Source organism: Homalodisca vitripennis, chromosome 6 (assembly GCF_021130785.1).
Source record: "Homalodisca vitripennis isolate AUS2020 chromosome 6, UT_GWSS_2.1, whole genome shotgun sequence".
NCBI classification, from domain to species: Eukaryota; Metazoa; Arthropoda; class Insecta; order Hemiptera; family Cicadellidae; genus Homalodisca; species Homalodisca vitripennis.
This window is the reverse complement of record NC_060212.1, coordinates 29,695,942-29,710,771: the sequence shown is the minus strand read 5'-3', so window position 1 is coordinate 29,710,771 and position 14,830 is coordinate 29,695,942. Positions and strand designations below refer to the sequence as shown.

At 32.4% G+C, this 14,830-nt stretch overlaps 1 protein-coding gene across 21 annotated transcripts in view; it reads right to left on the bottom strand.

The window, feature by feature from the left end:
• Positions 1-14,830, bottom strand: part of LOC124364163 — a 125,173-nt gene that overhangs the window by 14,263 nt on the left and 96,080 nt on the right. For 6 of the 21 annotated variants that reach the window (XR_006922581.1, XM_046819423.1, XM_046819417.1 and 3 more), the window contains 3 exons: positions 13,243-13,299; positions 4,915-4,999; positions 3,397-3,579 (listed from right to left, as the gene is read on the bottom strand). Coding sequence is in view for 20 of the 21 variants with exons in the window: in XM_046819423.1 (XP_046675379.1) it covers positions 3,397-3,579; positions 4,915-4,999; positions 13,243-13,299 (325 nt within the window). In the remaining variant the exon portion in view is untranslated. Of the gene's footprint in view, positions 1-3,396; positions 3,580-4,914; positions 5,000-13,242; positions 13,300-13,867; positions 13,919-14,830 lie in introns of all 21 variants that reach the window. The other 15 variants (XM_046819433.1, XM_046819434.1, XM_046819436.1 and 12 more) reach the window with 8 other exon arrangements.

Below are 14,830 nucleotides of genomic sequence, written 5' to 3'. Positions count from 1 at the left end.
GGCCGCCTCCTATCGAGATCCATGAGGAAGAATTAGGGCACTACATCTCAAAGTCATCCCGGAAGAAGGGGAGGCCAGCTCTGAACCAGCCTCTCCAGTCAAAGTAGGCAGGGGGTGGCACACCCTTGTTGAGGTTAACAAGAACCTCTGAGGTAAGGGAACAAACCCCACCAACTCCAACAGTCGTCTTCCACAGTAGACTAGAATTGAATTGCCCATGAACCCCAGAATCTCAACATTTGCGGTTAGTGATGTGCCACTACTGGACATCCATAAGGTTGCCCAGATTGAAGTGGGACATCGGTTTTTGCTGTGCCCAGTGGTGGGTTCAACTGGTAGGTATAAACCAGCCAGAAGTGATCCCTGTTGGGTGCACCTATTTCTTAAGTCCAGTATTTATTTACTAAGTTAAAATTTCACAACTTGAGCCAAGACAAGGATGTTACACCACTTAGTACAGGACCTACATTGTAAATGTTTCAAACTTTAAACCAGCGTAATTTTTTAAGGTGTGAACCTTATCAGGTCGGATTTATGGCGTTGCACTCTATTAATAGAGACCTTTAATTTGATGTACTACTCGGCTTATGCTCTAATTTAAGATTTCCTTCAACTTCTTGTGGGCCATCCCCCTGACATGACAAAAGAGTGGTAGTTACTTAAAAAAGCAGATTTATATATGCAGTAATTATGTACCAAATTTTATTGCTTTACCTATAATCGTTCGGTAATTATCAAGCCTGTGCGGGACTTTTGTACACCCCATATAATATTTTATAATTTAATTTTCTTACTAAATGGTTTTTACACAGTATTTTACAATGATATATAATTAATTAATAAACCTTATTTAAGAAAAAAGTTAATTAATTTGTGGTATTCTACTTACCAGATGTGTGAGGTGATGGTGTTAAAGCAAAGGAACAGCAAAGGCAAGGAACAAAAACACTACATTAGTAAAAATTATCTAAAAGCACATTTTTAATAGTTTGCACATCATATAACACACAACATTATCTATTTGAATTAAAAAATTCTAACCCTACAGAAAACTCTAAATCAAACACAAACTCGTTATAACATACACCATGTACTACATTGTTGAGGGTTACACATACAATTAAATTTATTGATTTTCAGACTTATAAGTTAAATTTTTTAGTACGTTAGGGCACACGAATAGCAATCACACACTAAAGAGGAGAGGAAAACAATATCAGAGAATCTGACTAATTAAGAGGATGAAGGATCTAGGATTGCGGTTACCTCTTACAACAAACAAGGATAATGCTGTTAAAATTCTCAACAAATAGGAAAAGAAAAACGTAAAATTAGACCAGAGCCACACTTACGTCAGCTCCTGAGCAATGAAGATTTTCAGCATAGTATTCAGAACTCAAGAGGATTCTCTGTATATGATTTGAGTACATCACTTCTATATAAGAGCCACAAGCACTTCTAAATTACACTCCAGCGAATTATATCAAACCTCTCCCTCTAAAAAAAGGTGTAAGATCTCTATAAAAAGTAATCATTGCTTTGAAACCACTTAGTAGAGAACACAATAAAAGGCACTCCAATAAATGAGAAGAAAATCTGCCTTTTTAACTCTAGTTTAGAAAGTCTTCGTAAGAGTGTTGTGCTTGATTACCAAGTCTAGATTCACTGGCTCTATATTTGTGCTTGAGTTTGACAAAAGCTACGGCTGCTCTAAGATGTGCTCACAGCTTTTACACTGCTAATGTGCTTAATGGTGAACTAAGCATTAAGCACACTCTTACTGAATTCCACCAGTTTATATGTTATGACAAGTAAAAGGCATCGCTTCTGGCCGTTACATCAATTTCCAATTCAAGGTGTGATGAAGAGCCAATTGTGTGCACTCGAAATGCCTTTCTAATCCAAAACATCCTATTTAGTAGACGACTGCAAGAAGAGTACAGGAACAGAGCATTAACATTTCGAAAGACGATTTTGAACTCAAGGATCCTAATATGTTTCAATAGCGTGAATGGACTCTGTTTCACTTTGCATCGCAGATCAGAACAATATACACTTTGATCATGACTGCCAATGTCAAGTTTAAAATATACCAAAGAATGAATGGCGATTGCATAAAGCGTCTTTATTCAGCAGTTTCATCAGTTGTAGGTCTAGCTTTGGCAACAGAACATTGGTTTGATACTGATTCAGAGATGCCATAACTATACGAAATACGGAATGCCAAAGACATTTTGGATTGAGCGAATAAGCGGTTTGCTTGTCACAAAAGAGCAACTGGCCATTAGGCTTGCCTCCAGTTTAGAAACATTATCTAATAATTGTTTCTTGCTCGTGCACGATTACTTGTGGAATCTGGTACTTCGAGTGCTGAGTTCCAGAGCAGTTAAGAAGTTGTCATCTTACACCTCGGCAGAGAAGAATCTCGCCTGGGATCCACAAGAGTTAAAAGGGATGACTACCAGAACCGAGTGCGCTATGTGTGGCTCACTTTACACTTTGCACAAGTACGAACTCTGTGAATGAAATAATAAGCATTAGAATTGAGAATACATTCCCCTTTCAATCATTCCTTTCCATTAATCTTTCCACAATTTTTCCTTTTCCGTTTGCGTTGAGAGTGATGTAAGAAAAGTTTGTTTTGAAACAGTTCTGGTTCAAAAATACTTGCACATCCATGGAATCACGCCATAATTATGTGAAGAGGAAATTCCTTTTTTACAGTTACCTTGTACACAAATTAACAAAACTTTTATTTTATCCTGCAGTGCCGTCTAAGTTCATGCAAGTAGCTGAAAGTTGTTTGCAAACAGACCTTATGAAGTGTCAGATATAGGAAATGTTTTTGAGTGTGCAGATTGAGAGTGAGTGAGGACCGATCCCTGATAAAGCGAACGTTGCTGCCACTTAAATCATCAATTTAACTCTTTCTCACCAGCTTATTTAAAGAAAGATCCATGTTGTCCCAATTTTTCCTGCCTAAGCAAAGAATATTATCATCCTCTCTTAGGGAGGATTTTTAAAATTACTTGTCAAGCTCTCATTGACAAAAGGTCATCTACAGAAATGTGCCCTGCTTACTAGTAATCTTCGATATTGAAAAACTCGCTCTTTAGCATTTTAGTTAAAGTTGAACTCTTCAGTAGGGTAGAGATACCAAAATTGGAAGGAATTTCTCCCCTTAACTCTAGAATGTTTGTAAAATTACATAACGCTTGAAGAGACATTAAATTATTGAACTTCAGGAGGAAACTTTAAATGCATTAAAAAGGGAGGTGGTGTCCAAAATCTACACTATTATTTGGTAGAGAGTTAAAAGCATTCCAATTTGTTTTGCAAACAAATTTATGCATTCCGGAAAAAATAGCAAATCATATCTTGTCTGCCGGAACTGACCTGTTGAGTGTGCCGAGGGGTCTCTGGCTCTGTCTGCGGAAATCGAACGATTTAAAGGGTCCGAATTGGACGACTCATCATACTCTCCTGGATCCATGGACTTTGAGCGCATTTTCGATCTACTCAGTCTTTTTTTTATAGTACCAAAAAAGTCTCTCTTTTTTCTACTTCTACCTCTTTCTGCTGAAAATATCGAAAAAACACCAATCAAGAGTATTGATTAAACTATCAAATTACGAGAGAAAACACTACTTAAAACAACTTATTGTAAGTCGTTTCTGAAAGAGGTAAGTACAACTTAGAAGTATGATACAACAGTAGACAAGCGTCTGAAACTCGGTTCACTGAAATTAGTACTACAATCCCTGTGTGGAAATATTTCCGTACTGAACTTGTGATACATAAACTTACAAAATAAAAAATATACAAAGTAAACAGAATGTACCCATACATTTTATAACTGAAAAATTGTATAGAGGAAAATACAAAAATACTGATATAGTGTTTGCTTCTTGTGATTTTGATGTTGCTTTGTATAGGCTATAAGGACATGGAATTCTCTCTCTATGGAGTGTAGGAAACCATTTTAAGAGTTTAGCAGTAAAACTAAGTAGACTGTGTACTTAAATTTAAAAGAGTACACTAAGTTGTCCGAGTCCATTCTTTTTTCAACATTTACAGGTACTGTACCTCATGCACAAAGTGCCTCAATAAAATGTGACATAGGTATTAATAAAGAATCGTGAGAAACTTCACTTTCAGAGTCGAATTAGACAAAATTTAGAAATTAAAATTTGTGCCTCCAAAAATTTAAGAGATTTTACTTGAACTAAAGTTTTAATTTTTACTAAAATAACATTAACCACGAAAATTATGAAAACTGTATATTACTGAGACAAAGATAGTATTTAATTTAAATCGTACAAAATACGATAAAATTTAATCCAAAATTACTAACTTACTTTAATATAACACAGTTAGTTGACAAATAGTTCTTATAACTAACGTAAATTAATTGTTTGGTCATAGGTGTATGAAATTCTTAAAAAAAGGAAAATAGAATTATTTATGGACATATCTAGTTATGAAAAATCAATCTTAAATACGTTTGTTCATTTTTGATATGAAAATCACTGAGAAGTTACACCAGCTTAGGAAAATCCCTGCATTAAAAATCTGTTAAAGACAGAGATATTCCTGTTTCTAATGATAATAGAAGCAAAAACCAATGTAGAGCCGTGGAGTTCAACCAAGACCTGTTGAATTTGCATGTGAGGAAGGGCTTAGACTCAATACAAAATCTTCAATTGATATACGGATCTTATGATACTCATCTTGAAATGAAAGAAACCATAATTACATATATATTATTCTATTTCCAAACGTCCGTAGTTGTCGGCATTGAAGGCCAGCCATCTGATGGAATTTCATTGTCTAAGAAAATGTCGACAGCATATATTCCCGTTTTGACAAGACTAACTCAATTATGTGTTAAAGACTACGTAAATGAAATCTTACCTTCAGCTTGGTTGTCAGAGGGTTGCAGTATGTGGACATGCTGTCCCTGAGTACCTCCTGGCCCTGTAGTCTCTCTCATTCCTTGCTGCAAACACAGCCACCCATTTTATATAAACCGTCTTATCAAATTACGACAAAGAACTCAAACTCTCCGCTAATAGTGTGAGGGGCAAGATCCAATGTACCTTGAACTTTATAAGAACACATCCCAATTCTTAGTGAAATCGATAAGAGGAGTATTTTTTTTCCCAAAAATTGACAGTTACTCTATTTTTTTTAAGGGTTGTAAATAAGGAGTAGTAAAAGGGTTAAAATAACAAATGATACATTTTTCATGTGTCATATTATTTAAGCATCATGTACTCAAAACTAACGGAGAAACACAAATTTATGTGAGCATGGGCCAATGAGATAAAGTCTGTTTTCCATCGGTTTTAGCACTTTTATTACCCTCTATTTCAAACCACACCAAAATTAGCACAACTGAAAAGCAATTCTTTTATTTGAGAAAATTCCTCTACAGATTTCACAAATATCCAGGTTTCATTCTTATACAGTACAAACTTGCTCTCACCCCTTTGACTAACTATAACAGACGTCTAAAATGACTCAAACAATATTTAAATTTGTATTTTTTCAGGAAAATTACCGATTAAACTTTTGACAAATACAAAATATTTACAGTTAGCATTGTTTTAAGAAAGTACATTCAAAAATCACAATTTATTAAAAAATTCTGATTGGTGAAGAATAAAAATGATATTGCAATAGTGTTAACTAGATATACCTCCGCTCATAGAAGCCAAAGTTAGCACCAAAGTCCAAAGAACACTCCCAAAATCAGAAAGCATTCATAAACACATATTTACATTTTTTTTTTTTAAGTGACATACGTCAACAAAACAATAACTGAATCATGAAAAACAATAAAACATAGTTAGGTCTAATCAAGTAGGCATTATTACTAATTGTATTGTGGACTGCATGAGCACGAGCACTTTCAATTAAAATTTAAAGAACTGTTACAATGTATAAAACCTTTTGTTCTACTATTACATTTAATTTTTAACTCCTCTGTTACATGCAGATTACAAAACAACATCTAATAATAGCAGATTCACATGCACCATGGATAGTGTTAACGATGTGGGTAACTATGGCAGTTTGTGTAAGTTCATGCAGTATTACAACAGTTTCCATGGAAAGCAAAACGGAAAACAATGTGTGATTAGTTAGTGGATACTGGATGAATAAAATTAATTGCTTTAATGTGACGTGGAAAAAGTTGAATAATATAGCTAGTTGTATAACTAGTTTAGATGGAAAGGTTACATTGACAAAGGTGAAAAACCAAATAATTGGTGACAGACTTTCCATGTATTGGATGTTAGTTTATACTGTTGGAATTTTAAGAATAAAACTTACATTATGCCTGCATAATTTTGTTACATTCAAAATATTTCTATTGTTTTAAATAGAATTATTTCCATAAATTGTGTATTTTAAAATTACTAATAACAATAATTACAGATGTGCTGATTCCAAAAGTTTACGATTCAACCTTAATGTTGACTTTGAATTCAATCTTGATTTGATTACTACTGATACAAGGGTCGTTCAATAAGAGATGGCAATCATAGTATCGAAAATAAATAATTCCCAAATACTCCTAACTAGTCAGCTGTTTAAGTTTCACAAGTTTCCATCAAATAGTTTAATTGTTGTTGTCGATTGTAGTAAACAACTTCCCAATTTGTCTATAAAAATGGGTAAAAGTGAGTTTCGAACAATCATTAAACACTTGTATTTGAAAGGATTGATGCAGAAGAAATCAAAGCAGAGCTGGACATGGCACATCTGCAACTATTTACAACTGGGTGAATGAGTTTAAATGTGGTCGTACATTCAAAAAAGATGAATGCAGATTCAGACACTCTGTAGAAGTGTCAACCCCTGAAATGATTGACAAAATCCACAATATAATTTTAAGTGATTGATGAATCAAAGTGCCACAAGTGGCCCAAAGAGGCCACAGGCTTATCGCAAGGTACAGTGGTTTCAATTTTGCACTTAACATTGGTTGAGAAAAATTCTTGGCAAGATGGTTGACGCGTTTACTTTAAAGTGAAGAATAAATGCAATTGTGTGGTCGATGGAGGCTGTTTTGCACTTTTCCATTGCAATCCTAATGAGTTTCTGCCTCAATATATAACTGCTAATGAAACATGACTTACATCCAAATAGAACACACAAATCAAAAGTGATTTTTTTATATTACTGAACAATGGCAAATGTCCGGAAAAATCCTGTTTCCTTCAAAATTCTTCCATCATCAAAATCAAACTTCTAACAAAGAATGAATACATACATTTACTCTAGAGACAAAATAAAAGTCAAAACAGTGGACTTTTGAAGGCGAATGTCGTCGGCCGATAAAGTTATGACCACAGTCTTTAAATCATCTTACATTGATCACTTGAACAAGGGAACAGTGATTACAGGGGAGTATTATGCATCATTATTGGAACGGCTGAGCAAAGAAATAAAGGAAAAACACCCTCACCTGAAAGATTCTGATTCATCAAGACAATGCACGTATGCACACTTGTGCAGTTTTTATGGCTAAATTTATGGAAATACAGTTATCCAATTATCCACCAACATCCACCGTATTCACCAGATTTGACTCCCAGTGACTATTTTTTATTTCCAGATCTGAAGAAATGGCTAGGCAGAAAATGGTTTACATCTGACGAGGAAATAAGCACCCAAAAATTGCCTTTGATGAGAAGATTCTAAAATCCTACTTTTTAGACCGCTTAAAAAATAGGAAAATGCTTAGACAAATGTATAGAGTTGAAAGGATTTTAAGTTGAAAAATTGTAACAAATTAACCCAAAAAATGTTTTCACATTTTTTTCTAAGGACTTATTGAACAACCCTCGTAACTCAGACCAGACCTGTTTAAAAAATGTTCAATTCCCATTTAAAATTTTTATCTATGTTTAACATATAGTCATTCATCTTAATCAATGTATGAGTAATGTTTACTCAATGGTAAACTAATAGCTATGGATCAATTTTACGGTGATCAAGTACAATTTCATCCAAGGTCTTATATTAATAATTGTAGGTTAATCTGAACAATGATAAATTAACGGAAACATCCAGCATTTCATGCTGAATTCCGATACTCATTATAACTACTAATCCATGTTAAATTAAAATGATATCACAAGCCTTCACTGAGATTTGTACTTTTGAGTCGGCTCAGTGAAAAGAAGCAGTAAAACGCTACAAATAATTTTCAATACAGTAAAATCCCGTTTTATACACATGATTCCTATTTCAGATCAAAAGTTTGTATGAAATTCCTATACCTCTTAAAAAAATTTAAAGTAGCGATGGAAAGAAATATTACAGTGAGACAAAAGTAAATGTTAAGCGTATGAACCAGCAGTATTTCAATTTAGATCTGCTGCTTTTGATCAAATGTCATTGCAAATGCTATCACTAGGAAAGAAATATTACAGTGTGACAAAAACTAATTTTTAGCGTATGAACCAGCATCTATTTACATTTTAGATGTGCTGCTTTTGATCAAATGTCATTGCAAATGCTATCACTAGGAAAGAAATATTACAGTGTGACAAAAATTAATTTTGAGCGTATGAACAAGCACCTATTCACATTTTAGATTTGCTACTTTTGATCAAATGACGCTGCAAACATTTTCACTTGGCATTTTAATTAATTACCTATTAATATTTTGTTATATTCAATTTATTTGTTTACAAATTCCATGAAGATTTTAATAATCTCCAATGGTGTTTTCTGTAAGCTATATGTAATCTACAAAATTTTTTTACAATGTTAACATTTTGGAGGGGGCTTATCAGTAGAGTAATATTTAAATCTCAAAAATAGTTGTTTCTGTATTTTGCAATAGTAAGTTTTTGTCTTGTTTGGTGTCCTAGTCAAACCCACGGTTTCAAAATTTCAAAAGCTTAAGAAGTATATAAAAAAAGTCCCCCAGAAGCATTTGAATGTAATAGTTTTATTAGTATTTATCTGTAAATAACCTCTCTGAAAAACCGGCAATTTTTTAGTTAACTCCTATATTGCATGAGCAATAAAAATCTATTGTATACATTGCCTATTTTTGTTCATTTGAAGACTTTATTCTACTTTATTTATGTAACTGAAGTATGTTGGTGAAATTACTGCAATGATTGGTGGGTACTTTGGTATTATCCGGATGCCACACTGTCCCTATCCACTACTTGTTATCAGGCTGTATAAATAGGTAAATGCAAATATATGTATTACAATTAGAAAAGTTAAGTAAACGTTTATGAGCGCTCACACAATCTGAGCTTGAGTTTAGGTACTATCTAAAAAGGGTGTTTTTCCTTTTTTTGCCAGAAGTGCTCGGTGGCACAAAGGTGCCACTGAAGCCCCCACTGATGGCCAAGGGCATTTCCGATCGGTACTTTCCCAACCTCACATCACGTGCCAGATCGTCCAACGTGACCTGATATTGGAATAGTTGTTGAGATCACGTGAGCGCTCTTAAAGGTTAACTCTAACTTTGGTACTACTAGTAACATATTTATGACAACATAACCTAAATCTACGTATATCGCGTAATACGTAGCAAGTAATAGATAGCGAAAGCGTGGCGTTCGGATAATACGAAAGTACCGACTGGTGCGACCAGTGTGGACAAAAGAACGTAGAGGGGGTAAGCACGATGCAATTACTCTACAGTGGAATAGCACTTCTGTGTTGTATTTCTGTGGGATTAATAAAGCCTACCGATAGGTGGGTCAGGAAAACCACAATACATACCTGCACGATACATTAGCTTTGTATCCTGAAATTTCACATTGTATTTACTTTGAACGTTGCTAAAACGGAATAAACTTGGTTGAGAACTGAAGCGTAACATATATAACCTACAAAAACTAGAAATAACAAACACGTCTTATTAAAGCGAAGCAAGAACAAAAAAACAATACAGTACTATGTCAGATCTTAATACATTGTTTTAGATATGTTACAAAATCAGAATACAGCATCATTCCAGATAAAATCTGAAATGAAATGGTTTTTATTGCATTTAATATTTCATTGTAGAGAATAAAAATGAATTTAACAAAATATACATCTTATGATTTATAATTTATTAAAAGCCATGAATATAATTTTAACCACCTTCCTAATTTTATTAAACCAATGAAAAATAGCAAATTATTCAATATTGATGTTATTATTTACATAAAAACTAACACAATTCTTACATGCTCAAGTACCATTTTACATTTTAACCCATCAGAGTTGACTTATGAGCAATACTTGTGTGATCGTGACAGGACTGAAATGTGACTTACTCTCAGATCAAAAAATACCCAAGTATAAAATATATATATATATATATATATATATATATATATACTGTATATATATATATACTGTATATAGGTACATAAAAATACCATAGATACCCGAGTTTGAAAGTTATTTAGTTTATTTCTGTGTTCAGATATATAAAGCAAATAATTTACCAAAGATAATTACTTCCAGCTTTTTATATTTTATGCCAAAAAATACAAAGGTGGGTCTTAATTTTTGGTACTTTTCAATCACACTGCAACTTTGAAAATTCATAACTTAGAGACTTGTAGTCTGATTGAGACCAAGTTTTATACAATACAGGGAATTTTATAAAAAGAAAGTTGCTATTAAAGGCATGCTTTTGACTTGGCAGTCTTATAGTTTTCACGTTTGAACTGCAAACATTAAACCCTCCAGTAAATGAAAAAATCTGTTCAATTAATAATTCATTGTTTTAAATAATGGTTTACAAAATTAACTGCTCAAGATAATGACTAAGTGTTCCATAATGAGACCAAAACCAACCGTTTTGAACCACCTGGTCAAAAATAAAAGTTGATAACAACTCTTTGTCATATAACTGTAAAACTACATACTCCAAAGCATAACACTTGTACCTATAAAACAATACTTGAATAAAACTTTGGACTAAATTGGATCACAAATCTCTAAGTTATGAATTTTCAAAGTTGCAGTATAGTTTAAAAGCGCTAAAAATCGATAATCTTTTTTGTTTTTATCATCTGGACTTTATTGTTGGTAAACAATTTACTTTATACAACTGGATGTAGAAATAAACAAACACCTGTTATAATGTGAGTTAGATTGTGCTTAACTTTAAAACTCAGGATCTAAACGTTTTAATCTGAATTTCATAGCACTATATTTCACATATCTTTGAGGATCTGCAAGATTACTCCCATAGTCACTTTTTGTACATTTGCTATTATCACAACATAACCTTGCTGTTAATTATATAGACACAATATTTAACATAAGAGTACGTTTTTCAAAAATTCTTTTAGTTTATTATATTTGTCTATACTATATCACACACTGTAATGGTTTATGATAAATTATGAATTGACTCTCGCACGTTAAAATATTTTGTTTGTATGGGTTGGTTTGATGAATTATTATGAATTGAATCTCGTAGTTTGAAATATTTTGTTTTTATAAGGTTGGTTTGATGTGTTGAATTGAATATATAAATATTTTGTTTTATATAATATGATAAATGAATGGAATCTCGCAGTTTGAACATATTTTGTTTGTACGGGTTGGTTTGATGAATTATGAATTGAATCTCGCACGTTAAAATATTTTGTTTGTATGGGTTGGTTTGATGAATTATTATGAATTGAATCTCGTAGTTTGAAATATTTTGTTTGTACAGGTTGGTTTGATGAATTATTATGAATTGAATCTCGTAGTTTGAAATATTTTGTTTGTACGGGTTGGTTTGATGAATTATGAATTGAATCTCGTAGTTTGAAATATTTTGTTTTTATAAGGTTGGTTTGATGAATTATTATGAATTGAATCTCGCAGTTTGAAATATTTTGTTCGTACAGGTTGGTTTGATGAATTATGAATTGAATCTCGTAGTTTAAAATATTTCGTTTTTATAAGGTTGATTTGTTGAATTATGAATTAAATCTCGCAGTTTGAAATATTTTGTTTGTACGGGTTGGTTTGATGAATTATGAATTGAATCTCGTAGTTTGAAATATTTTTTTTTTTATAAGGTTGATTTGGTGAATTATGAATTGAATCTCGCAGTTTGAAATATTTTGTTTGTACGGGTTGGTTTGATGAATTATGAATTGAATTTCGTATTTTGAAATATTTTGTTTTTATAAGGTTGATTTGGTGAATTATGAATTGACTAACTTACTTAAATTATTATTAACCCTCAAACATGGTTTGACATTATACAGACGCCCCTGATTTATGAGATCATTACGTGATTTGACCTCCATGTAACACACGGCGACAGGCCGTCATGTATTTCTATCTTGTGGCCAATTTTTGAATTATTCCATCTAAGTACCTATATAAGAATGTTGTCGACTACACAAGAAACATTTTTTCATATTGTTTTAAATTATGATTGATTTATTTTGCTCAATATCGTCAATCTTAAAAAGTAATGAATTTACAAAGAAATTGTATGTACCATTATATAAGTATAACATATTTTTTTGTTATGGCTTAAATTTGTATTTACCTAATAGAACCTACATTTGGGATTACTATGAAATAACGTTCGTTGTGTTTGTATACAAAGCAGAATTTTATATTGACCTATCAAAAAACATTGCAATTTTTTGATTAGCTACTTTTTTCTGGGTATATTAGTATAGTATGTACACGTTGTATATTTTTACAATGTTTTATATTTGGAATTGGATGATATATTATGCATCTTTTGGCTATTTAAAAAAAAAAAAAAAAAAAAAAAAAAAAAAAAAAAAAAAAAAAAAAACTGAATATTTGTGGTTGTTTAGCATAAAGCATGTACATTTTATAAAAGTTTAGAAAAACCCTTGCAAATCAGCCAAAATGGGCTTGCCAGTACAAAACTTATTATATAATCAATTGCAGGGTTAAATACTGTAATAAATACTCGATTCCAGCATAATATTCAATACATATAAAACTATTGAGAGTTTACAAGAAACACTAAATGGAATGTTTAGTCTTTGCTGCACACAAGCTGTATAACATTAAACTATTAATGAACAGTAGTGAGTTTGTGAAGCGCGAAAATCCAAACCAACCAACTAAAGATTAAACGGTCAAAACAGAGTTAATATTATAGTAAGAGCATTATGTTTTATGTAACTTGACTGAATTATAAAGCACAATTATACAGCTGGGCATTAGTGTTGTAATTCCTGAAGAAAACCAATACTTATTATTACAGACCTGTCTAACGTTACGAGAATATCGGTTAAAGAGTTCATAGTTCGGTGCTGTCTGGTCCTATAGAAATAACAACAGCAATTTAAAATACATATGAAACAAATCGTTGGCAAAAAACGAAGATACAACATATTTGAATGAGTGCAGCAGGATCCTAGTTCAAAAAATCATTATGTTTTAAATCATGACGGTTGAGGAAGGAACTGTTTTCCACCATGAAACACATTACTACATAATGAGATTGAAAAGATAACAGCCAAACTTAAATAAAACTACGTAAATATAGAACATGCTGGTGCAGACATTCGACTGCAATTGTGTAAAAATCAAAACGTAGTAGCAGACGTAAATAAAAATAAGTTTTTATGTGGAAATAAAAGTACGTTTCCACAAACTCCAACAATAAGGAATAAATGAAAACCACAAGGTTGGTGGTAACGTTAAGAGTACTCAGTGAAACATCCAAAGCGTTTGCTAAAATTAGAAAAGAAATAGACATCGTGTTTACATAAGCGTGAGCACAGTGGGAGATAATATTTACAGAGCAAACAATATTAAATAGAAATAAATGCAGAGCCCCGAAACCTGATAAATAAAGGCAACAGCAGTGAAATGATTTCCCGAGTACCTGATCGTCAATCGCTACTTCGTGCCACCTTCCGCCTCGGGTCTGTTCAACCTGTTAACACCGTTTTAGATCTAAACCATTTTGTCATCGCTCTTTCTGTAGTGGGGTCACTCTAATTGAGGTTGTGTTAAAAATCATCTGGAGCAGTTAGTCTAAGGGAGAAGTTGTCTAATGATTGCTAGATGTGTGACACCTGATGAGAGAGTCACTTTAAAAGTTTTGAGATACGGTACCGGAAAAGTGATGTACATAATTCCAATACCATTGTTGTCAAATATGTTTATATGTTGAAATTCAAGTACAACATATACCCCCAACCTTCTATTTATTTGAATGGGCTTTTACAATATATGACTTTAATCTGAAAAAAAAAAATTGTCATATATTGGTATCACTTATAAAACATATGTTATTCTTGAAAAATTTCAAACAATTCCTAGCTATGTTACTAAAATGTAAACATATATTTTATAGAAGAAATATTTGTACCATTAAACAATGTGATCAGTAATTTGCATAATGCTGATCAATCGATAATGATGCAGCGGATTTCCACACATTCGATTGTCAATTGCGTCGATCAATTCTCGAATCCAAATCTCTGTTAAAGATTTGGTGGATTTGAGATTCAGCTTGACACATCACTAATAGTTATTAGTTTTTTAAAACAAACCTAAATAATTATACATGCTATCAATATCTGTGATAAAATTGAGCACGAGGTATTGATTCAAAATAAACTATAATCAGATATTATTTTAATTCTTAGGTGTATGTGGTTGGTGTTATTTGACATCCAAGTTTATCAATCCATATCGTGTCTAAGGATAATAAGAGAAACTTTAGAAATAATCATAACGGAAAATAAATTCAACAAATGAGATAGCATACGATTGTCCAAAAGCTGGCAGCCTTGATAAAGAAGCTGTATTCATCGGAAAGATAACATTTTGGCGTGTCTTA